Source organism: Macaca mulatta, chromosome 1 (genome assembly GCF_049350105.2).
Source record: "Macaca mulatta isolate MMU2019108-1 chromosome 1, T2T-MMU8v2.0, whole genome shotgun sequence".
NCBI classification, from domain to species: Eukaryota; Metazoa; Chordata; class Mammalia; order Primates; family Cercopithecidae; genus Macaca; species Macaca mulatta.
In genome coordinates this window covers 216,785,357-216,809,446 of record NC_133406.1, presented here as the reverse complement: position 1 = coordinate 216,809,446, position 24,090 = coordinate 216,785,357, and the positions used below count along the sequence as shown (strand labels likewise).

At 46.5% G+C, this 24,090-nt stretch overlaps 1 protein-coding gene across 6 annotated transcripts in view; it reads right to left on the bottom strand.

Moving 5' to 3' along the window:
* The window catches only part of IFNLR1 (interferon lambda receptor 1), a 33,325-nt gene continuing 9,235 nt past the window's right edge, over positions 1-24,090 (bottom strand). For 3 of the 6 annotated variants that reach the window (XM_015131243.3, XM_077969843.1, XM_077969834.1), the window contains 5 exons: positions 15,308-15,492; positions 7,377-7,519; positions 5,319-5,478; positions 4,897-5,027; positions 1-3,732 (listed from right to left, as the gene is read on the bottom strand). In XM_015131243.3, coding sequence (XP_014986729.3) covers positions 2,959-3,732; positions 4,897-5,027; positions 5,319-5,478; positions 7,377-7,519; positions 15,308-15,492 — 1,393 coding nt within the window. In that variant the 3' untranslated portion in view covers positions 1-2,958. Of the gene's footprint in view, positions 3,733-4,896; positions 5,028-5,318; positions 5,479-7,376; positions 7,520-15,307; positions 15,493-15,937; positions 16,115-24,090 lie in introns of those variants that run through there. The other 3 variants (XM_077969852.1, XM_077969827.1, XM_028838143.2) reach the window with 3 other exon arrangements.

Below are 24,090 nucleotides of genomic sequence, written 5' to 3'. Positions count from 1 at the left end.
TTTTTTCCTTAAAAATAGAGCTCTTTATTTAAACAGTTTAGGGTATACCAACAAGCAGTTGGGTATCATTTAAATATGACATAAACATAGCAAAAATAGAAATAAATACCAATACGTAAGAACAACATATACTGTTAGTACTCTAAAGTGATACATGTTGCTTCACCTAAGGCACGAACACTTTTCACAGGATGTGCTTCCAGTGCAGGCCCAGCCCACACCACACAGTTCCCACCCGCTGTGCATGTGAAAGGGCTTTGTAAACAGTTAAGTGCTGACCACACAAGGCAAATTATCATACTGATTATCATGCACTTTCCTAAGCTTCTCCTGGCTTTTTGTCAATGACTTAATGACGATAAAGGAGATGGAGTTTAGAGTTACTAGAAAACTCCAGCTATGTCAGAAATTAAACTCTGGAAAAATTCTTTAAAAAAAAATAGTAAGGTTTGGCTGGGCGCGGTGGCTCATGCCTGTAATCCCAGCACTTTGGGAGGCCAAAGCAGGCGGTTCACCTGAGGTCAGGAGTTTGAGACCAGCCTGGCCAGCATGATGAAACCCCGTCTCTACTAAAAATACAAAAAAATTAGCCAGGTGTGGTGGTGGGCACCTGTAATCCCAGCTACTTGGGAGGCTGAGGCAGGAGAATCACTTGAACCCGGGAGGTAGAGGATGCAGTGAGCCGAGATCTCACCACTGCACTCCAGCCGAGGCAACAAGAACAAAACTCCGACTCAAAAAAACAAAACAAAAATAGTAAGGTTTAAGAATAGAAACGGAGTGGTTATTTCATACAAGCCTAAGATGATGCTGATGATAGCTTTTACTTTTTTGAAATTACCTCCACGAAGCAGCTCGGCTGGTTCCAGAGAGAACATTGGTCCAGGTCTGGGAATTTCCCTGGGAGCTGGCCCCGAGCCACAGCCCTCCCCAGCTCTGTGGTTTGTTTGTTCTTCCTCTTCTGAGCTCAATCTTGTGGACAAGCCTCACTGCAGGGAAAATCCCTGGGGAGACACAGGTGTGTGTTGTATGTGTGTGTGTATATGTGTGTGTGTGTGTGCCCCAGCAGTGGTGAAGGCCTCCTGACCCTTAGAAATCCTGGCTGTGACCTTCATCTTTTACTGACATGGACAAGGGGTCAGAGGTTGGCCCGGCTGTGCAGAGATCGAAGCTCTAACCCTTGGGGATGTGCACAATAAGTCTTCAGAGCAGCACTGCTGGGTGACCTGGGGCAAGTGCCTTTACCACCCTGGACATCAGCTCCTTTGCAACAAAAGGAGTGGTTTGCTAACTTTTTCTTGAGTAGTGGAAGCCCTCTAAACAAAACCTTATGTGGAAAGCCACAGTATGTAAATCAGGACACAGTGAGACTGCTCTGGTGAAAATGGGAGGCTCCCATAGCCCCATGGCACTCCCTGCAATGCGATCCAAGGCCTTTGGGGGACATGGTTTGAGAAGCCCTGGATGAGATGCCCTAAGAAGCTTTTCCAGTTCTGTCATTTAATGCTGTACCCTTGTGGTGGCTTTAAAACAACACAGCTCTCTGGGTTCAATGGCTTTGAAGATCCCTTCTTCACAAATCCAGAAACGTTAGTCCTGGCAGGTTGAATGGCCACAGAGCCAAGGTTGTTCAGGTCCTCCACCACAAAACACTTTGGTCCTCCGGGTGAAAACTCAGCTGTGCTCATCTATATTCTGCTGGGTGTAGGTTAGCTGAGGATACATGAGCAGCCCCAGGTAAGGATGGTCACCTGAATCTAGAAGGCACTGGTTTCTTATAACCAGAAGGGAGAATGGGACTTCTCTGGAACACAGTAGTCAACCAAGGGCCTAACGTGCTGTCCAAACAGGGATCACGGGCCCAGAAGTCCGATTCCTGTCACGTTACTGTCCTACTCCAACAAACTGGGTCCCTAGAAGATGGAGCACTTGGTTCCTCCCCTGGGAAGCAGGGTTCCCATTGCTGGGTGAAGGCGGAGAGACCAGGGTCCCCTTGGGTGGGACTCTGGTTTCTGAGAGCTCACTCACCTGACTGGGAGGCAGTGAGGGTAGAAGGAAGGAGGTAGACTGGGGATGAGACAAGCTGAATGGTAAGTGCTCTCAGTCACTCTGGGTTTAGGGGCCACAGGTGGGAGATGCCCAGGGGTCTCCTGGAGCCTGGATAGATGGAGAATTCTACCAGCCACCATGTAGAGAGCACCAAGAACACAGCGGGCTCCATGCTACACACGTCTGAGATCCCCTAGAACCCTCACCACACCCAGGCGAAGCTGCAGATGAGGAAGTGAGGCAGAGAAGGAAGGTGTCTTCCCCAAGATCACGAAACCAGTGACCAGCAGAGGTGGGATTTGAACCCCGGTCTGTCTGACACTAAAACTATACAGTGCCATGACTCCAAAGACCAGGATTTGAGGACAGCCACCCTTCCCTTCCCATCCAAAACCCTCAGCCAACTGGAGTTTTATCTGGGCCTCACCTAGAGGACCCGTGAATCAGGAGGCTGAGCCCTGGGATGGGGGAGCTCAGTGGCTGCTGGGAAAGGCATGAGGTATAGCAGGTGTGCCTCCAGTGGTCTCAAGTTCCAGAGGGCCCCTTGGTGGTGTCCACCCTTGATGTCCGCAGTGACCTGAGCTCACCTGTTTTATGTTGTCCAGGGATAATGTTTCCCCCTGGCCTGTCACCCCAGGGACAATGGGGGTGATGACACCCCACAAACCTACGACCTCAGCCACCCTGTGTCCACTCCTCTTGTAGCTCAGCCTAAAGCGGGTGGGTCACAGGAGGGAGGGGCATCTTATTGCTCAGCCCAACGGGCAAACAGCCGCTAGGCGGGGTTCCCGGAAGTGCAATGCCCCTTTGCCACCTAGGAAAGGTACGGAGGCTTTCGAGTTTCTTGGGAAGCCCAGTAGTCCTCGCAAAGGCAGCAGCATCAGATTCGGTGGGAAGCCATGGGACAGCTCACCTGGCCATGTAATACCCCCGTGTCTGGCCCCTCTCCTCGGTCCTCTGGGTGCTTTCAGCCCCCCAGCTGCCCGCATCGCTGTCCTCAGTTTCTGATTCCCTCGCCTCCTCTTCCTCCTCTTCCTCCTCAAGGCTGCTTTCCCAGCAGAAGGTCAGTGTCCGAAGAGAAACTGGGGGCCCCCCAGGGACCAGATTTGACTCTGGTGGTAAGGTGCCCCAGGTGGCCCAGGAGGAGAGGTCATCTTTTGGGAGCTCTTCCAGGAAACCCGAGTCCGTGGAGAATTCAGGTGGTGGGAGAGGTTCTTGGTGCCCGTCCCCACCCGGCCCTTGGCCTGGCCCCTTCTCAGCCAAATAGCCAGAGGATCCAGCCCTGTCCCAGGAGGAGTCCACAGTGCTGGCCCAGCTTCTGTCTGAAGAATCCCAAGCAGAGGAGCCTTCGCCCGGGAGCAGAGGAGCCCTGGGCCTCCCTGAGTCCACCCCACCAACCTCCGAGTGCCCTGGAACCTGGTGCTCTTGCCCCAGGAAAGAAGGTGGCTCAATGTAGGGCTGGAAGCTGACGCCATCTTCTGTGTCCTCCTCCTCCTCCTCCTCGTCCTCGTCCTCTGCAAGGTCCTTCTTCCATCCTGCCTGTTGAGTGGCTGGGGCCCTGACTCTAGGCGTCGGCCTGACCCCTCTGGTCAGTTCCTTTTGGGGACAGAGGAGTAAGTCGTTCAGGGACTCTGGTCTGCTGGGCTGAAAGGTTGCCACAGGGTATGTGTGTCCAGAAAAGTCCTGATTTGGGTAGGGGAGAGAAGAGCAGAAAATTTAGGCTTTCCTGAAGCACAATTATCTTCATCTGAATTCCCCTAGAAACAGACCTGAGACAAGGCTTCAAGTGTAAGCAGTTTCTTTGGGAGGTGATCCCAGGACACACCAGATGGGACTAGGGGAGCAGCCAGGAAGTGGGGTGTTATCAAGCAACTGACCACTAAGGCTACTGGCACTTAATCCTGCTGGGAACTCAGGGAGCCACTGGGGCACACGCACCTCGGAGCGATCCCAGGAGGGGGATGCTCCTGGGCTCTTTACCCACAGTCATGGTTGAGGAATGGAATTGCTGGTGGCTCTGACACTTGCAGGCTGCCACATGCAGGGGCAGTGTGGGCTCCAGAGGCCAGAGAAAGCCCACTGGGTGCAGGCACTGGGAGTTGCAAGTCCAGCTGGTGTGCTCTTAACAGGAAGGCTGAGGGCACGGGGCAGCGCACAGACATGTCTACCCGAGGTTGTCACTCTGACAGTTAGTGGGATTCTCCTACAGATCCTGGAGCCAGGAAATTTGGAAATGCTCCCTTTGCCACCCTGCCATGATGCAGGGACACTCAGAACCCATCCTCAAAGCCCCCATGCCCATCAGAGCCTTGCCTATGCCCAAGCTGCCCCTGCCAGCCCTCATCTGAATGGGGCCAACCCATATCACCTCCTGGGCTTCCCCTGCCCAAGCTGTCCCCTAGATTCTAAGGGAGAGACCCAGCAGACCAGGGAAGAAACTCCAAGGTCAGCCAGGGCACAGCTCATCCTGGGTTAAAGTGTGAACTAAAAATTGGGACTCTTTTAAGATATCCCCTTTGGTGGCTCCTCTCCTCCTCCCCTTCTGGGTATCTCTCCTGAGGTCCAAGGCCAGGGGCTCTGCTCCCAGCAGCTGACACATCCTTAGCAGAGGTGAAGTTATTTATCTCACAGGAACTTAAGGCACTCCTCCCTCCCCGGCCTATTTGCCATTTTATTCAGGACTAAGTGAATGCATTACTAATGGTGGAAATTCAGACACAAAGATAGATGTTTTGGTCCAGGAGTCTGGACCATCTTGATATTCTATCTGAACAACTCGTAGCTCCAGCCCCACTCCCTTACTCTCAACCCCTCCCCACCTGCCGCACACCCCCAGATTTGCTATACCAGGGCCCGTGGCATCTTTGCCCGCTGAAACCAGGGGTTCCCCATGAGGCTCTTCCAGATCACACCCCCTGCAGCAATTACTAACAGCAGTATCAGAAGTGATGGCAGCACCAGGAAAGCCCAGCTGGCTTCTAAGGAAGGAAAAATAACAATGAGAGAAACAACAATGGCTCTTGTCTACAACTGCACCTGTGCTGAGTGCTTCACATACATTACCCTATTTAATCCTCACAAGAATAAACCTATCCTGCAGACTGTGCAAACCAAGGTTTGGGGCATTATGTAAGCTGCCCAAAGACACACAATGAGTGTGGTTTTAATCCCGGCGAGTCTGTCTCTAGGTCCATGCTCTTAACCACTGTGTCACAAAGCTCCCAAGGCCCAGAGGGAAAGTTCCCCCTTCTGCACCACTTGGTACCCACCTGGAACCTCCAGCAAGAAGCACGTGGGCTTAGAGAACTCGCTGTATTTCGGGACACTGAAGGTGTAGATAGTTCTGGCACTGAGGCAGTGGCGTTCGCTGGCAGCTGGCTGGAGGGTGATCCGGACTGGCTGGCCATGGGGAGTGACTGGAAATAGGGTCTGTTTGGAAAAGAAGCAGAGAGTGGCAGAGCTGCTGTGGGGACTGGTTTCACACAACCAGGACAGAGTGGGGTTGGCAGACATGGTAGGGTGTGTTTTTTTTTTTTTTTTTTTTTTCCTGTAGGGGATAGGGTCTGGCTCTGTCACCCGGGCCAAAGTGCAGTGGTGTGATCACAGCTCACTGTGGCCTCAAACTCCTGGGCTCAAGCAATCCTCCTACCTCAGCTCTCCAAGTAGCTAGGGACTGCAGATTCACAACCACCATACCTGGGTAATTTTTTAAAATTATTTTTTGTACAGACAAAGTCTTGCTGTTGCCCAGGCTGGTCTCGAACTCCCAGCCTCAAGTGATCCTCCCTCCTTGCCTGAACCTTCTATTCTTTTCCTGCATTAAAGTGTAAGCATTGAGGAAGCACTTCCCAACACCGCCTGAGTTCTTTTCATCTGAGTCTCTGGGTAGGGATAGCCACGGTTCAAAAGCAGCCTGCCACTTTGGGGCGCCCTGGTGTGCACCCCCATTAAGGTCCCTACTTTGAGGAGCAGATTCTTCAGGCTTTCCATCTTGGGGTCTCCCAGTCTATCAGCAGTGGAGGAAACCTCTGCAGATGTCTGTCTGGTATGGAAGGCACAGGCCACGTGTGACTACTGAGTATGTGAAATGCATCTGGTCCACACTGACAGGTGTTCCAAGTACAAAACATACATCAGATTTTAAAGAAGTAGAGAAAAGAATGTAAAAGATCTCAATCACTTTTATCAGAATTGCTCACTGAAATGATACCATTCAATTGGATGAAGTAAAATCTGTTATTAAAATTCAATGTACCTGTCTCTTTTTACCTAACATGGAACTCTTAAAACTGCACATATGGCTTGCATTATATTTCTTTCTATTGGGCAGTGCTGGTCTGGAATATTTGTGAGGTTCTTCAAGGCAGAAACCACACTGGATTCAGATCTATGATCCCTGGAACCCGGAGTATGCAAAAGATCAGGAGTGTAAATGTTGCTTTAGTGGAAGCAAGAGCAATCAAGAACAGGGGTCCAGGGACCAAGTCTGGCTGGCCACTTGTTTATGTAAAAAGTTTTATTTTTTTGTTTTTTTGAGACAAGGTCTCACTCTGTTGCCCAGACTGAAGTGCAGTGGCGCGATTACGGCTCACTGTAGCCTCGCTTCCTTAGCTCAAGGGATCCTCCTGCCTCAGCATCCCGAGTAGCTGGGACCACAAGCATGCGTCACCATACCCAGCTTTTTTTTTTTTTTGTAGAGACAGTGTTTCACCATGTTCCCCAGGCTGGTCTTGAACTCCTAGGCTAAGGTAATCCTCCCACCTGGGCCTCCCAAAGTACTGAGATTACAGGCCTAAGCCACCACACCTAGCCTGTAAACAGTCTTACTGGAACCCAGCGATGCCCATTCATTTACATATAGGCTGCAGCTCCTTTTGTGCTGCAACTGCAGTGTTGAGGAGTCCTAAGCGAACATAAGGCCCACGAAGCCAAACATATCCACTATCTGGCTTTCTTCAGGAAAGTTTGCCAGCCCTTGCCATAAATTAATGCAGCTGTACACACATGCATACACAGAAAACAAATCTGAAATTGGATATACACCAGAGTGATGTGTGGTCATCTCCGGGTACTTTTGGTTTGCTTCTTAGAGCTTATCTGTATTTTTCAGTTTTTCTGTACTGAATCTGTTGACTTGGCAAGCAGGCCTCTTGTAGGTCATCATACTTTGACCAGATTTTATTAGGGCTGACTGCCAGAAGCCAGGGGTGTTCAGGGAAGGCTTCCTGGAGGAGGTGTGCAGGAGCAGGCTGGGAGGGTGAGAAGAACCTGAGTAAGAAGGGGTGGAGGAGTGGGCCTAGCCTGGGGGCAGGAAAGGAGTTTCCTACCTTGTTTCCGGCCCCCTCCTTCCAGAATGCCACCTCATACTTCAGATCCAGTGGAGGCATGCAGGGGGGCAGCTGGTATGTGGCATTGGCACTTAGGATCTCCTCAGTCTGGGTGAGCACCAGGACAGGTGGGGCCGGCTCCACTGCAGAAACAGAGCAGGACCTGTCAGTAATCCCGAGGGGCTGCACTGCCTCCATCCCACAAGACCAGAGAGCTGTCTTGGAAATGGAAAAGCAACTAGCATGTTTCAAACACTTCTTGCGCACCCAGAACCTCATAATCTGTTATTTCAGCCTTGCAGTGACCCTGGGAGGGAGATACCACTATTCTCATTTCATAGAGGGGAAAACAGGATTAGAGATGAGAGGTGACCCAGGCAAGCTCACTGCTGACCTGCCTTCTCTCATGCCATCCCGTCCGCCTGGGTGCCCTCCACATGTCACTGGCCTGGCAGATCCTGCCCATCTGGATTCATTTCCTATCGCTGCCATAACAAATTACCACACACATATTGGCTTAAAAATGATACAAACTTATTATCTCACAGTTATCTAGGTCAGAAGTCCAGGTGGGCTCAGCTGGTTCCTCTGCTCTGGGTCTCACATCTGGAACCACTGGGGTGAAGACACTTCCAAGGCCCCTTGGGTTGTCAGCAAAACTTAGTTCTTTGTGGCTGTAGGGCTGTGGTCCCTGTTTCCTGGCCGGTTGTTAGTGGGAGCCTCTCGCTCTGGAAGGCACCCACATTTTTCATCACGTTACCACTCCATCGTCAAACCAGAAACGGCACCGTGGAATCCTGTTTATGCTTCAGATCTCTCTGACTTCCCCTTCTGCCGCTTCTCTTCTGCCTCCAGCTGGAGAAAGTTTTAAAGGCTCATGGGATTAGATTGGGCCCATCTGGATTATCCAGGATAACCTCCCTATTTGAAGATCTATGTCTCAGTCCATTCTGTGTTGTTATTTCAGAATATCACAGGCTGGGTAATTTATAATGAACAGAAATGTATTTGGCTCGTGTTTCTGGAGACTTGGAAGTCAAAGAGCATGGCACTGGCATCTGGCAAGGGCCTTTGTGCTGTGTTATCCCATGGTGGAAGGTGGAAAGGCAAGAGAGGGTGAGAGTGAGCCAGCAAGAGAGGGCAGAACTCACTTTTCTTTTTCTTTTCTTTTCTTCTTCTTCTTCTTCTTTTTTTTTTTTTTTTGAGACAGAGTCTTGCTCTGTCATCCAGACTACTGGAGTACAATGGGGTGATCTCAGCTCACTGCAACCTCTGCCTCCTGGATTCATGCAATCCTCCTGCCTCAGCCTTCTGAGCAGCAGCTGGGATTACAGGCGCCTGCCACCACTCCCGGATACGTTTTTTTTTTTTTTTTGAGACGGAGTCTCGCTCTGTTGCCCAGGCTGGAGCGCAGTGGCCAGATCTCAGCTCACTGCAAGCTCCGCCTCCCGGGTTTACGCCATTCTCCTGCCTCAGCCTCCCGAGTAGCTGGGACTACAGGCGCCCGCCACCTCGCCCGGCTAGTTTTTTGTATTTTTTTAGTAGAGACGGGGTTTCACCGTGTTCGCCAGGATGGTCTCTGATCTCCTGACCTCGTGATCCGCCCGTCTCGGCCTCCCAAAGTGCTGGGATTACAGGCTTGAGCCACCGCGCCCGGCCCTGGATACGTTTTTGTATTTTTTAGTAGAGACAGAGTTTCACCATGTTGGCCAGGCTGGTCTCAAACAACTGACTTCAAGTGACCCACCAGCCTTGGCCCCCCAAAGTGCTGAGTGGCATAAGCCACTGCCCCTGGCCAGAACTCACTTTTTAACAATCCATTCTTGATAAACACACTCCCGAAAGACTGACATTAATCTATTCATGGGGGCAGAGTTATTAAGGACTAAATCACCTTTTAACAGGGCCACTTCTTAATGCAATCACAATGATGATTAAATGTCAACAGAAGTTTTAGAGGGGACATTCAAACCATAGCAGTCTATAACCTTAATTAAGATTCCTACAGCTGGCCGGGCGTGGTGGCTCACGCCTGTAATCCCAGCACTTTGGGAGGCTGAGGTGGATAGATCACAAGGTCAGGAGATCGAGACCATCCTGGCTAACATGGTGAAAGCCCATCTCTACTAAAAATACAAAACAATTAGCTGGGTGTGGTGGTGGGCACCTGTAGTCCCAGCTACTCGGGAGGCTGAGGCAGGAGAATGGCGTGAACCCGGGAGGTGGAGCTTGCAGTGAGCTGAGATGGCACCGCTGCACTCCAGTCTGGGCGACAGAGCAAGATTCTGTCTCAAAAAAAAAAAAAAAAAAAAAAAAGATTCTTACTGCCGTGCAATACTGACATCTAACATATTCTCAGCTTCTGGGGATTAGGGCAGAGCACCTTTAGAGGATCATTCTACCTACCATGGTCTTCCCTCTGTCCCCCACCTAAAACCCACATCTCTTTCTTTCTTTTCTTTTCTTTTTTTTTTTTTGAGATGGAGTTTCACTCTTGTTGCCCAGACTGGAGTGCAATGGCGTGAACTCAGCTCACCGCAACTTCCACCTCCCGGGTTCAAGCAATTCTCCTGCCTCAGCCTCCCGAGTAGCTGGGATTATAGGCATGTGACACCACGCCCAGCTAATTTTGTATTTTTAGTAGCGATGGGGTTTCTCCATGTTGGTCAGGCTGGTTTTGAACTCCCAACCTCAGCTGATCTGCCCGCCTCAGCCTCCTAAAGTGCTGGGATTACAGGCGTGAGCCACTATACCTGGCCCACATCTCTTTCAAATGCAAAATCCATTCACTCCATCCCAATGTCCCCCAATGTCTCATCTCATTACAGCATCAACTCAAATTCCCAAATCAACAGTATCTAAATCAGAGTCAAATAGACTCTGGGCATAGTCCAGTCAGTACAACTCCCGGGACACAGTTTCTCTTCATCTGTGGGCCAGAAAGACTAAAGTTATCTGTTCCCAACATAAAACGTGGGACAGGCACAGGATAACAGTTGCAGACAATCTGGTTAAGTATGGGGAAATGGAAGGGACAATGGGGTCATGGTCCAACACAGTTTGAAAATCCAGCCAAGAAAACTCCATTAGGTTTCAAGGCTTGGGAAGAATTCTCTTTCGCTCTTAGCACTGCCCTTTGAGCTTCTGGTTTCACCATCTGAGTCATCCTTCCTTTTCACTAAAGGTAGCAGGTGTTTGCAGCTAAGTAGTTTTACCAGTCTGCATCTCACCAGTAGAAACTGGAGAGTCCAACAGCCTTCTTTAATTTCATATGCTCTGTGTTCCATTTAGCCCAAGATAACAGTGTTTCTGTGGATGTAAAGTTCTCAGGAACTTTATGGATCTCCTATGGATGTCACGGGGGAATCCACTGCATTATTAGATAAAAGCCAGGTGCATAAATCTTTTTTTCAGATAAGCCCTTCTCTACTTTTGGCTCCAGCTGAGATGGCTGAGGGACAATGCTCTTCAGCTTCCTAGAAGTCCCCTGGTTTGATTGAAGGGGACTGTGAGTTATAATCTTAATCTCCTCAAAAAGCCTTTTGAGTGACTCAGCACTTTGATCTTTTATCTTCCTGAAGTTTGGTACAATAATGTACTTGTCTGTTTCTCTATGTCACACTTTTCAGAGCAATCTCTTTCTTTTTTCTTTTTTTTTTTTTCTTTTTTTTGAGATGGAGTCTTGCTCTGTCACCCAGGCTGGAGTACAGTGGCCTGATCTTGGCTCACTGCAACCTCCACCTCTTGGGTTCAAGTGATCCTCCCACCTCAGCCTCCTGAGTAGCTGGGATTACAGGTGCCCACCACCACACCCAGCTAATTTTTGTATTTTTAGTAGAGATGGGGTTTCCCCACATTGGCTAGGCTGGTCTCAAACTCCTGACCTCAGGTGATCTGCTCACCTCGGACTGATTATAGGCATGAGCCACTGCGCCCAGCCACAATCTCTTAATTTTATTGTTTTTTGCATAGGTTGAGAACTTCCCAAATCATCAAGTCCTGGTTCCTTTCTGTTTAAGTTCTTCCTTCATTTTCTCTCTTTCCTCTTGCATGTTACTATAAGTGGCAGGAAGAAACCAGGACGTGCCTTCCACATTTTATTTGGAAACCTCCTCCGATAAGCATTCAAATTCATCATTTACAAGATCTGCTTCCCACAAGACTGCAGGACACAATTCTACTAAGCTTTCTGCCAGTATGGAACAAGGCTCTTCCCTCTCGAGTTTTCAATAACGCATTCCTTACCTTGTGAAGCAGTGCCTTGAGTGTCAGTGTGTCTACTAACAGGCTGTTCATGATGATTGAGGTATTCTTGGAGGGGATTTAGCTTTTCTCTGAAATGCAGCTTGTTTCTTTCTGCACTCTGATTCTTTAACTTCCACATTCCTACTGACAGTCTGTTGAGGGCCCTCTAGACTTGCCCAGTGGCTTGAAGATGGAGAGGGCAATGTGACAAGGAATATGTCAGCCAGAGAAAACTAAATACACCACCTTTCAAGTTCTAACTAAAATGCCATTTCTTCTATGTAGCCTTCCCTGATAACCAGCCAGCAGGGATCTCTGACCACACTAGTCACCTTTGCCCTGTGTTTGTGGTCAAGGTAAACACGTGGCTTCTTCATGATGCCATTACTTACATGTTTAGGAAACATCCATTGGATACTGACTAGGTATCAAGCTTTGGGAAGGGAGCTGAGGGGAATGGGGAGACGAGGCCTCCTTGTATCCTGACCTCCAGGAGCTGAAAGCTTGGGGTAAATGAAATATGCAAACTACCAAAAGAAAGTGATCAGGGCCACAGATAAGAGCAGGAAAACTGTGGAGGCAGTGTAAAGGCAGGAAGGGTCACCCTGGCTTGGGATGTGGGGCTGTAGAATCAGGAGAAATTCAGGGAGGACATGAAAACTAATGAAAACATTTTAAATGTCTTTGCGTCTTTCCCTTTATTCTTCTAATGTCTTATTCCTACCCTTCCAGTGATTACTGTGGTTTGTCTATCATTCTTCTAGCCAGACAGCCTTCCCATCTGCCTTGTTATCCTTCCTTTCCTTCTCATCCATCCATCCATCCATCCATCCATCCATCCATCCATCCTTCCCAACCACCCTTCCTTTCTTCTCAATCATCCTTTCTAACCAATATTTTTTCCTTCCTATGCCTCTTTTCTTATTATTCATTTATACTTCCCACCTTTTATCTCACCAGTCAGCCTTCTAACCTACTCATCCATTCTCATCCATCCATTCATCTTTTCTTTTCTACCTTTCTACACATCCTTCCTTCTTGTCTCTCCTTCCTTCCTTCCTCACTTCTCCTTCGCCCCAGCCCTTCCTTCCCTGCTTGGATGTCCCGCTTTTCTTCTATACTATCTACCCACCCATCTCATCCACCCGTCTGCCTTTTCTTCTGCCTTCTGTGATGGTTAAATTTTTTCTTTCTTTAAGACAGGGTGTTGCTCTGTCACCCAGACTGAAGTGCAATGGAACAATCATGGCTCACTGCAGCCCTGACCTCCTGGGCTCAAGTCATCCTCCCACCTTGGCCTCCCAAATATCTGGGACCACAGGTGCACACCACCATACCCAGCGAATTTAAATATTTATTTATTTATTTTGTAGAGATGAGGTCTCCCTATGTTACCTAGGCTGGTCTTGAGCTCCTGGGCTCAAGGGATCTGCCTACCTCATCCTCAAGGGATCTTCCCACCTTGGCCTCCCAAAGTGATGGGATTACAGGTGTGAGCCACAGTGCTTGGCCTGTGATGGTTAATTTTATGTGTCAATTTAACTGCACTAAGGGATATCCAGGTAGATAGTAAAACATTATTTCTGGGCCCATCTGTGAGGATTTTTCCAGAAGAGATTAGCATTTTAATCAGTAGATTTGGTGAAGATCTCTCCTCACCAGTGTGGGTGGGCATCATCCAATCCCCTGATGGCCCAAAGAGAACAAAAAACAGAGGAGGAATGGCACATTCACGCGCTCTCTTCCTGAGCTAGCACATCAGCTTCTCCTGTCCTTGGACATCGGAGCTTCCTGTCCTCAGGCATTTGGACTCTGGGACTTATACCAGTGGCCCCTCTGATTGTCGGGCCTGTGGCCTTGGACTAGGGGTTACACCAGTGCTCCCCTGGTCTTGGGTCTTCAGACTCAGATGGAATCACACCACAAGCTTTCTTGGTTGTCCAGCACATGACTGCATATTGGGGGATGTTTTTGTGTCTGTAATTGCATGAGCCAATTCCCATAATAAATCTCCTCTTATTATAAATTTTTTTTTTTTTTTTTTGAGACGGAGTCTCGCTCTGTCACCCAGGCTGGAGTACAGTGGCATGATCTCAGCTCACTGCAACCTCTGCCTCCCAGGTTCAAGTGATTCTCCTGCCTCAGCCTCCTGAGTAGCTGGGACTACAGGTGTGTGCCACCACACCTGGGTAATTTTTGTATTTTTAGTAGAGACGGGGTTTCACCATGTTGGCCAGGCTGGTCTTGAACTCCTGACCTCAAAGAATCCATCCGCCTCAGCCTCCCAAAGTGCTCTGATTACAGGTGTGAGCCACCATGGCTGGCCTCCTCTTATTGCATCTATATATATCCTATTGGTTCGGTTTCTCTGGAGAACCTTGACTAACATACTTCCTATTCTCCATCTCTCCATCCACCCATATTTTCTTCCTAATAGGCATCCATCCTTCCATCCAACCTCCTTCCTTCCCATTTTTCCATCGCTTCCTCCTCCATCCTCTCCATCCTCCCTTTCTTCTTATCCATCTATCCTTCCCTCCTTTTATCCATCCACCGAGTCAGCTTCTTTCCACATGAATCATCTCTTCTTCCTTCTCTACCATATTTTCCTGCTGCCCTGTAGTCAGTCCGTCCCTCTTCTCTCTTGAAGCCTTATTTTGTCCTTGAACATTGTAAGAAGCCTGGGCAGCAAGTTACAGCTCTCAGCTCTCTGAGGACACTGTCAGGGCATTTATCCTCCGCTTGTTACCCGGCCCTGCCCAAGGTCAGAAAGCTCCAGTTCATATCTATGTCCACCGGTTACTAGCGGTGTCAAGTTTCTTAGCGTCTGTGAGTCTTGGGTTGATGGAAATGAACCTCACAAGTTTGCTGTGAAGATTAAAAATAGACTGAAAAAAAAGGGTGCTCTCCTCACCCAATGTCAATTGGTGATTTCTGCCAGTAAGCATGAGACCTTTTTTTTCCATCTTCTTTACCGCTCCCCAACCCCCCACTTTCTGCAGTGTATAAAAAATACTTTTGCAAACAGAATTTGTTTTTTTGTTTGTTTGTTTATTTTTTTCTTTTGAGATGCTCCGTCGCCCAAGCTGGAGTGCAGTGGCGTGATCTTGACTCACTGCAACTTCCGCCTCCTGGGTTCAAGCAATTCTCCTGCCCCAGCCTCCCGAGTAGCTGGGATTACAGGCACCCACCACCAAGTCCGGCTAATTTTTATATATTTAGTAGAGATGGGGTTTTGCCATGTTGGCCAGGGTGGTCTCAAACTCCTGACCTCAGGTGATCCACCTGCCTCAGCCTCCAAAAGTGCTGGGATTACAGGCATGGACCACCACGCTCGGCCCAGAATTTGTTTTAAACATTGTTTTTAAGGAGAGAGGTTGAACATAAAAAATAGGAATAAGCATATAAAGTGCCTTGTGTAGTCCATGACCGAAATGGTGCTCAACTGAAGATAATGAACATTGTTAGCAGAGGGTGCACGCTGGAGCTCCCCTAACTCCCTGACAGGCTACCAGACATGGCCCCGGGCGGTTGCTGGTCCCATGCCCCATCTCAAAGGGGCTGGCCCCAGGGAGCTGCCCTCTGCTTTGGGGAAGTGGGAGACAGATGGTCAGAACAGTACCACTGAGCACAGCTCCTGGATGGGATGGAGAGTCTCCCACTCAGTCCCTTACCCAGAGACCTACCTTCAAAAAGGTAATCTACATATTCGGACTCCACCCAGGGGGACTTGGAGCTGGGAGAAACCGTCTGCACGCGCCCCTTGAACTTGTTGTACAGGTCCTGTTTCTTTAGGCACATCATAGAACACAGCAGCTCCTTGGTTCCTGCACACTCTTCCACTTTGCGCCACCGTCTGGGGGTGGGAGAGCTGGGGGAGGAGACAGGAGAGCTTGGGCCATGGATTCAGCCTCTCAGGGTCAGGGAACTTAGAGAACAGGTGATTACGCGTTCCTCCGTTTGGCTGGACTGACTTTAGGTCCATCCGTCCAGACAGGCAACCACCGGCTGAGACAGGATAAGAACAGCCTGGTCAAGAGCTCAGGTTCTGGAGCCAGATGGATGGGAGTGGGAATCCCAGCCCTGTCTCTCCCTAGCTTTGGGACCATGGGCAGGTCCCTGCTCCTAAGCCTCAGTTTCCTCATCTGTAATGCCTCCCTCACAGGGCTGTTGCGGTGGCTGCTATTCCCAGTACTAGCGGCCATTACTATATGTTTGTTCATTCAGGTGTTTATGGGCCACCTAACTGCATGCCAAAGACCATGATGGGTACTCTGTGGATGTCAGAGGGGAACATGCAAGTTCATGACTCCAACCTGGAGGCTTCAGAGAGCTGCCTGGCCCTTCTATCTCTTTTGTCACGTGAGGACACAGCGTTTGCCCTTCCACCATGTGAAGATGCAGTGAGAAGGCACGGTCTTGGAAGCAGAGAGCAGCCCTGACCAGAACGGAGTCAGGTGCCACCTTGATCCTGAACTTCCCAGCCTCTAGAACTGTGAGAAGTAAATTGCTATTATTTATTAATAGTAATTATTAGAATTACCCCATTCTAAGGTATTTTGTTAAAGCAGTACAAATGGACTAAGCCAGACACCCAGGGAGCCTAACATTTTATTTTTATTTTATCTTTTAGTTTTTGAGATGCAGTCTTGCTTTGCTGCCCAGGCTTGCGTGCAGTGGCATGATCTTGGCTGACTGCAACCTCCGTCTCCTGGGTTCAAGTGATTCTCCTGCCTCAACCTCCCGAGTAGCTGGGATTACAGGCCAGCGTCACCACACCTGGCTAATTTTGTATTTTTAGTAGAGACAGGGTTTCGCCATGTTGACTAGGCTGGTCTCCAACTCCTGACCTCAGGTGACCCACCCGCCTTGGCCTCCCAAAGTGTTAGGATTACAGGCATGAACCACCGTGCCTGGCCTAACATGTTTTTACAAGATCACTCTGGTCAACCAGCAAGGAGGCCACAGCAGGAGTGTGAGACAGGATGACAGTTGAGACAGTGACAAAGGGCTGGATTCAGGATCTATTTTGGAGGTGATAATAGAACTAATAGAACTTGCTAATGGATTGGATGTAGACTGTGAGGAAAAGGAGAATCAAGGACTGCTCCTGGGTTTGGAGAGTGACCGAGGGTGAATGGAGAAGGCTGAGATGGGGGCTGGCATGAAGAACAGATTTTGAGAAAGAACCAATTCCTCTGTTTTGTTTCTTCATGGAAAATGTTATACTATGCAAATATTCACACCAAAGGAACCAGTGTAGTTGTGTTAACAGCAGAGAGAATACAGACTTCGAAGTCCAAAGCAATGCTAAAGATGAAAAGAATCATTAGATAATGATAAACGATTCCATTCACCAGGAAGACAGAAAAATTCTAGCTTATGTGTGCCTACTAAACAGCTTCACCCTCTATAAAGCACACATAGACAAACGACAGGTAGAAAGTGAACAGCCACACTTACAACAAGAAATTTTAATACCTCTCACCCAGTAACTGATGAATAGACAAAGAAAAATAAATACATAAATAAATAAAGAACAACACAGTTATCGAGTTCATCTAATGAACATATACAGAACTAACAAACAAATTGGTTGAACCACATGTGAACTATTAACAAAATATTAACACAAAGCAATTCTTAAGAAATTTTAAAGGATAGGTATCTCATAAAGCATTTCCTCTGACTGCAAAGAATACAGTTAAAAGTTAATAACAAAAAGAGAACTAAGGGAAGTTTGGAAATTTAAAAATATATATATATTTTGAGACAGGGTCTTCCTCTGTTACACAGGCTGGAGTGCAGTGGCACAAACATAGCTCACTGCAGTCTCTACTCCTGGGCTCAGGTGATCCTCCTGCCTCAGCCTCTGAGTCAATGGGACCACAGGTACATGCCATTACACCCGGCTAATTTTCTTTTCTTTTCTTTTTTGAGACAGAGTCTCACTATGTCACCCAGGCTGGAGTGCAGTGGTGCAATCTCGGCTCACTGCAAACTCCTCCTCCTGGGTTCAAGGAATTCTCCTGCCTCAGTCTCCCAAGTAGCTGGGATTATAGGCAGCTATCACCACACCTGGCTAATTTTTGTGGTTTAGTAGAGATGGGGTTTTACCATGTTGCCTAGGCAGGTCTTGAACTCCTGACCTCAGGTGATCCATCTGCCTCGGCCTCCCAAAGTGCTGGTATTACCGGTGCTGGGATGAGTCACCACGCCTGGCCCAGCTAATATTTAAAAATGTTCTGTAGAGATGGGGTCTCACTTTGTTGTCTCAAACGAAGTGAGGCTAGTCTCAAACTTCTGACCTCAAGCAATCCTCCCACCTCACCCTCCCTAAGTGCTGGGATTACAGATGTGAGTCACCACACTTGGCCTTAAAAATATTTTTTAAAACAACTCATAGAAGAAAGAAAGAATTATAATGGAAATTAATAAATAGCTGAAAGTGAATGATCACCAAATAATACAAATAAAAACATATAATACAGCTAAGTAATACTTAGAGGAAAACCTATAGTTTTAAATACTTATAATAGAAAATAAGAAAGAATAGAAATTAATAAGCTAAGCAATAAATGATAAGAAGCCAGAAGAAACATGTCACAAAAACATATCCATGAACAGATCAAAACTGGAACCCTGACACTTCAAAATGGGCTAAAAGACAGTAAAAAGTGATACAGGACATGAAAGAACAATGTAAAACCTAATTAGGAAAACTCAGACACAGAAAAGAATTATATATGTTTCACAAAAGCAACACTCATTTCAGAAGTGAAGAATAAATCAGAAAGAATACAAGAACAAATTAACACAATAGATGATGTCTTAAAAGAAACAGAAGGCAAGAAGAAGGATAGTTAAAAACATATATAAAAGCTGAAATTATAAAACTTCCAGAAGAAAGCATAGAAGAAAAATCTTCTTTACCCTGGGTCAGGTGAATATTCCTTAGGCCACCAAAAGCGTTAACTGTTGAAGGAAAAAAATCTAATATATTAGCCTGCGAGGGCTGCCATGGTAAAACACCAGAGGCAGGGTGCCTTCAGCAACAGAAATCTGGAGGCTGGAAGTCCAAGATCAAGGCATCAGCAGGTTTGGTTTCCACTGAGGCCCCTCTCCTTGGCTTGCAGATGGCTGTCTTCTGGCTCTGTCCTCACATGGCCATCTCCTTGCTCTGTTCTCACATGGCCGTTCTTCTGTGTATGTGCACTCCTGGTGTCTTCCTCTTCTTATAAAGACACCAGTCCTATTAGATTAGGGCCCACCCTTATGATCTCATTTTACTTTAATTACCTCCTTAAAGACTCATCTCCAAATAGTCACTTAGAGGTTAGGGCTTCAACATATGAATTTGTGGGGTAGGGTATAATTCTGTCTATATCACCTGATAAACTGGATTTTATCAAATTGAAATATTTTTCTCTTCCAAAAAGAAAAAAAAAAAACCACCAAAAAAGCCTAAAGAAAATGAAAAGGCCAGTCACTGGGGGAAAAAAATCACAATACATATACCGATAAAGGATTTATATTAATAGATAACTCAATAATAAGAAAACAAGTGACCTAATAAAAAGTGGACAAAATATTTGAATAGTCACTTCACAAAACATATATAAATGGCCAATAAGCACATGAAAAGATGTTCAACATCATTCATCATTAGGGAGTTATAAATTAAAGCCATAATAAAGTACTACTACATACTCACTAGAATGGGTAAAATGAAAAAGACTGATAATACTAAGTGTTAACAAGCACATGGAGTAACTAGAACTCTCATGTATTGTTGGTGGCAATGAACGATGGTACAGTCACTTTGGAAACAGCTCGACAGATCCCTGTAATAGTACACATTCATTACCTAATCTCCTAAATCCTACTCCTAGATCCATTTTCCTTCTCCCTCCCTCCCTCTCTTTCTTCTTTCCTCCTCTCTCTCTCTTTCTTTAGAGACAGAGTCTCACTCTGTCACCAGGCTGGGGTGCAGTGGCACAATCATAGCTCACTGCAGCCTAAAACTCCTGGGCTGCAAGGATCCACCCACCTCAGCCTCCTGAGATGCCAGGGCTACACGTGTACACCACCATGCCTGGCTAATTTTGAAAATTTTTTGTAAAGATGAGGTCTCACTTTGTTGCCCAGGTTGATCCTCCTAGATCTTTATCTAAAAGAAATGAAAACATATCCACACACAGACTTGTACATGAATGTTCACAGCAGCTTAATTCATGATAGCCCTATTATGGATGAATTGAATTCCCCCAAAATTCATATGTTGAAGCCCTCATCTCCAATGGTACTGTATTTTGAGATAAGATCTTTAAAGAGGTAATTATGGTTAAATGAAGTAGTAAGGCTGGGTCCCTAATCCAGTAGGACTGGTGTCCTTATAGGAAGAGGAAGAGACACCAGAGTGAACACACACAGAGAAAAAGCCATGTGAGGACACAGCAAAAAGGCAGCCATCTGCTAGCCAAGGAGAGAGGCTTCAGGAGAAACTAAACCTAGCAATGCCTTGACCTTGGACTTCCAAACTCCAGAATTTTGAGAATATAAAAATCTGTTGTTTACCCAGACCGCAGTACTTTGTTATGGCAACCCTAGCAAACCAATGCAGATATGGGCACCAGAAATGAGGTGTTGATGTAACAAATACCTAAAAATGTGGAAGTGGCTTTGGAATTGCATAATGGGTAGAATCTAGAAGAAGTTTGAAGTGCGTGTTAGAGAAAGCCTATATTGCCTTAAAAAGACTATCGGTAGGAATATAGACATTAAAGGTGATTCTGGTGAGGTCTCAGGTGGAAAAGAGGAATGTGTTATTGGAAACTGGAGGAAAGGTGATCCTTGTTATAAAGTGGAAAAGAACTGCTTGAATTGTCTTCTAGTGTTTTGCAGAAATTAGAAGTTAAAAGATCATTGGCTAGCCATCTCAAAAATTATAATATAAAATAAACAGCAAAAAGAGAATTTAAAAGACATAAACTTGGATGCTTAGCTGAAGAGGTTTCTAAACAAAATGCTGAAGGTACAACCTGGTTTATTCTTACTGCTTATAGTAAAATGTGAGAGAAGAGATATATGAAAGGAATTGGTAAGCAAAAAGGAACTAGAACTTGAAGCTTTGGAAAATTTTCAGCCTATCCACATTGCCAAAAAAAAAAAAAAAGAGAGAGAGAAAGCATGTTCTGGGGAGGACACTAAGGTTGTGGCTAGAACAACCTTTTGACAGAGATCAGAGGTGCAACTCATAGACTTAATCAGCCATTTAAGCAGAAATTAGAAATCCTGGTGGGATTATACCAGCAGAGGCACTGCCAGCTTTCACTAAAGGGGACAGAGATGGGACAGAATGAAGGAAGGCTGTTGGACTTCTAGGATTCTACAGGAAGGGACAAGAACTGGAGCTATTTGGCTGTGAACACACAATATCCTTCAAGAATAGGGAAAAATTACCTGGAAGATGATTCAGAGATCAGCAGGGTTGTCACTACCACCAAAGACCTGGAGGCAACACTGTCCCCTCCGTAGTTTCAGCAGGCTAGGCTGCTGCTAGCCAGTGACTCGAGGGTAGGGTTACCACCCAGGGCAAACGGGATGGGGCTGCCACCCCAGTGGGCTCAGAGGGCAGAGCACTGAGCCAAAGAGGGCTGTTCTTGAAACTTAAAATCTAATGGAATTTGCCCTGCGAGGTTTTAGACTTGCTTGGGACCTGTCACTCTTTCCTTCTTTCCTATTTTTCTCTTTTGGAATGGGGAAGTCTACCCCATGCCTGTCCCATCACTTTACTTTCAAAGCACATAACTTGTCTGGTTTCACAGGTCCATAGGTGGAGAGAAATTTGGCCTCAGGATGAGTAACACCTCCAGTCACACCCATATCTGATTTAGATGAGACTTTGGACTTCGAGTAGATGCTGAAATGGGTCAAGAGTCTTGGGGCTAGCCAGCTGCGGTGGCTCACGCCTGTAATACCAGCACTTTGGGAGGCCAAGGCAGGTGGATCACCTGAGGTCAGGAGTTCGAGACCAGCCTGGCTAACACGGTGAAACCCCATTTCTACTAAAAATATAAAAAATTAGCCGGGTGTGGTGGTGCACGCCTGTAATCCCAGCTACTCAGGAAGCTAAGGGAGGAGAATCTCTTGAACCAGGGAGGCGGAGGTTGCAGTGAGCCGAGATCACACCATTGCACTCCAGCTTGGGCAACAAGAGCAAAACTCTGTCTCAAAAACAAACAAACAAACAAAAAAAACAAAAATAAAAAACAGTTTTGGGGCTGTTGGAATTGGGTGAATGTATTTTGCATATGAGAAGGACACATATTTTGGGATTCTAGAGGGCAAGCATATAGCAGCCCTAGCAAATGAATACCTGCCCAGAACTGGAAGCAATCCAAATATCCACTGACGGGAAAATGGATTAACAAATGTCATACGTAGTCATACAATAGCATTACTACTCAGCAATAAAAAGGAATTAATTACGAATACATGTAGCAATATGGGTGAATTTCAGAAACATTATGCTGAGGGAAAGGAGCCAGACACAAAAGGGTACATACTATACGCATCCATTTATATGAAATTCTGGAACATGTTTAATCCACAGTGGCAGAAAGCAGAAAGCAGGTTACCTAGATCTAGAGGAGGCCTGAATGCAAAGTGGATGAGGGAACTTTCTGGGGTGATAGAGATGTCTTACATCTTGATTGTGGTGGTTGGGTATGTGGGTGCATACTTTTGTCAAAACTCATCAAATTGTATACTCTAAAATGGGAACATTTTATTCTATATACATTTTAACTCAATAATGTTGGTTTTAAAAGAAAATTGGAATTAATTCAGCAAGGCAGGCTATAATAAGAAATGTGTATTCTTAGTTACAAACATGTCAGCTAAAGGCAGACTAGAGTTTCAGGAAAAAATAAACGTAACCAAGAGGAAGGTTACAAATGAGATGTTGAATAATCTCACACATGAAAGCACACACTTTTTTAAAAAATCAAGAGTGAAACCTATTTCATTTAGAGAGCAGAATAGTAGATAGATAGACAGATAAAAGGCATGTGAAAGAAAAAGACAAATATTCTCTCCTTTTTCTTTAATTTGAGACGGGGTCTCACCATGTTGCCCAGGCTGGTCTCCAACTCCTGGGCTCAAGCGATCCTCCTACCTATGCCTCACGAAGTCTTGGAGTTACAGGTGTGAGTCACTGTGCCCAAAAGACAAATACTGAACACAGAAAAACAAGATTTAACATACAAATGATATGAGTCCCTAAAGACGAAAATAAAAGAAGAGAATAGAACAAATACTAAAACTATAATTTAAGAAAATTTTCCTAAAATAAAAATGACTTGGAACTATGTATTAAGCGAGAATATTGAGTACCTAAAAATATCAACTCGGAATGAATAAGCAATACCAACACACAGTCAAATAAAATTACTAGATTTTAAAGAAGAAGCAACAACCCTTTATTAGTCAGGGTTCTCCAGAGGAACAGAACTAATAGGTTATATGTGTATATGAAAGGGAGTTTATTAAGGAGAATTGGCTCACCCGATCACAAGGCGAAGTCCCACGATAGGCCATCAGCAAGGTGGGAAAGAAAGAAGCCATAGTGACTCAGTCCGAATCTGAAACCCTCAAAACCAGGAAAGCCGACAGTGCAGCCTTCAGTCTGTGACCAAACGCCCAAGAACCCCCAGCAAACCACTAACTTACGTCCAAGAGTCTAAAGGCCAAAGAACCTGGAGTGTGATGGTCAAGGGCAGGAGGAGCAGAAGGAAGCACCCCACATGGGAGAAGGAAGGAAATTGAAAGACCCAGCAAGCGAAGCTATCCCACCACCTTCCACCTGCTTTCCAGCCAGCCTGGCAGCCAGTTGGGTTGTGCCCACACTGAGCGAGGGTGGGTCTTCCATTCCCAGTCCACTGACTCAAATGTCAGTCTCCTCCGGCAACACCCTCACAGACACACCCAGAAACAAAACTTTAACAGCCATCTAGGCATCCTTCAATCCAATTGAGTTGACACGTAATATTAACCATCACAAACCCTTTGGGCAAAAAGAGCAAGAAACTATTAAGAGGCAAGTATATATGTTTTGGGATAAAGAAAATGAGTAATTATAGGTCATTCTAGTCCTATCATCTCCCCTGTCCTTGAGAAACAGGATTCTCAATGTGAAAGAAAGAAAATACAGATGTAACATAGAAGTCAGGAAAAAATCCTAAGGAACTAAATTCAGATGGGAAACACCATTATAAACTCATTAGGCATTTTATCTTAAAAATTATGTACATGTAGGCCGGGTGCGATGGCTCATGCCTGTAATCCCAGCATTTTGGGAGGCCGAGGAGGGCAGATCACTTGAGGTCAGGAGTTCGAGATGAGCCTGGCCAACATGGTTAAACCCCGTCTCTACTAAAAATACAAAAATTAGCCGAGCGTGGTGCTG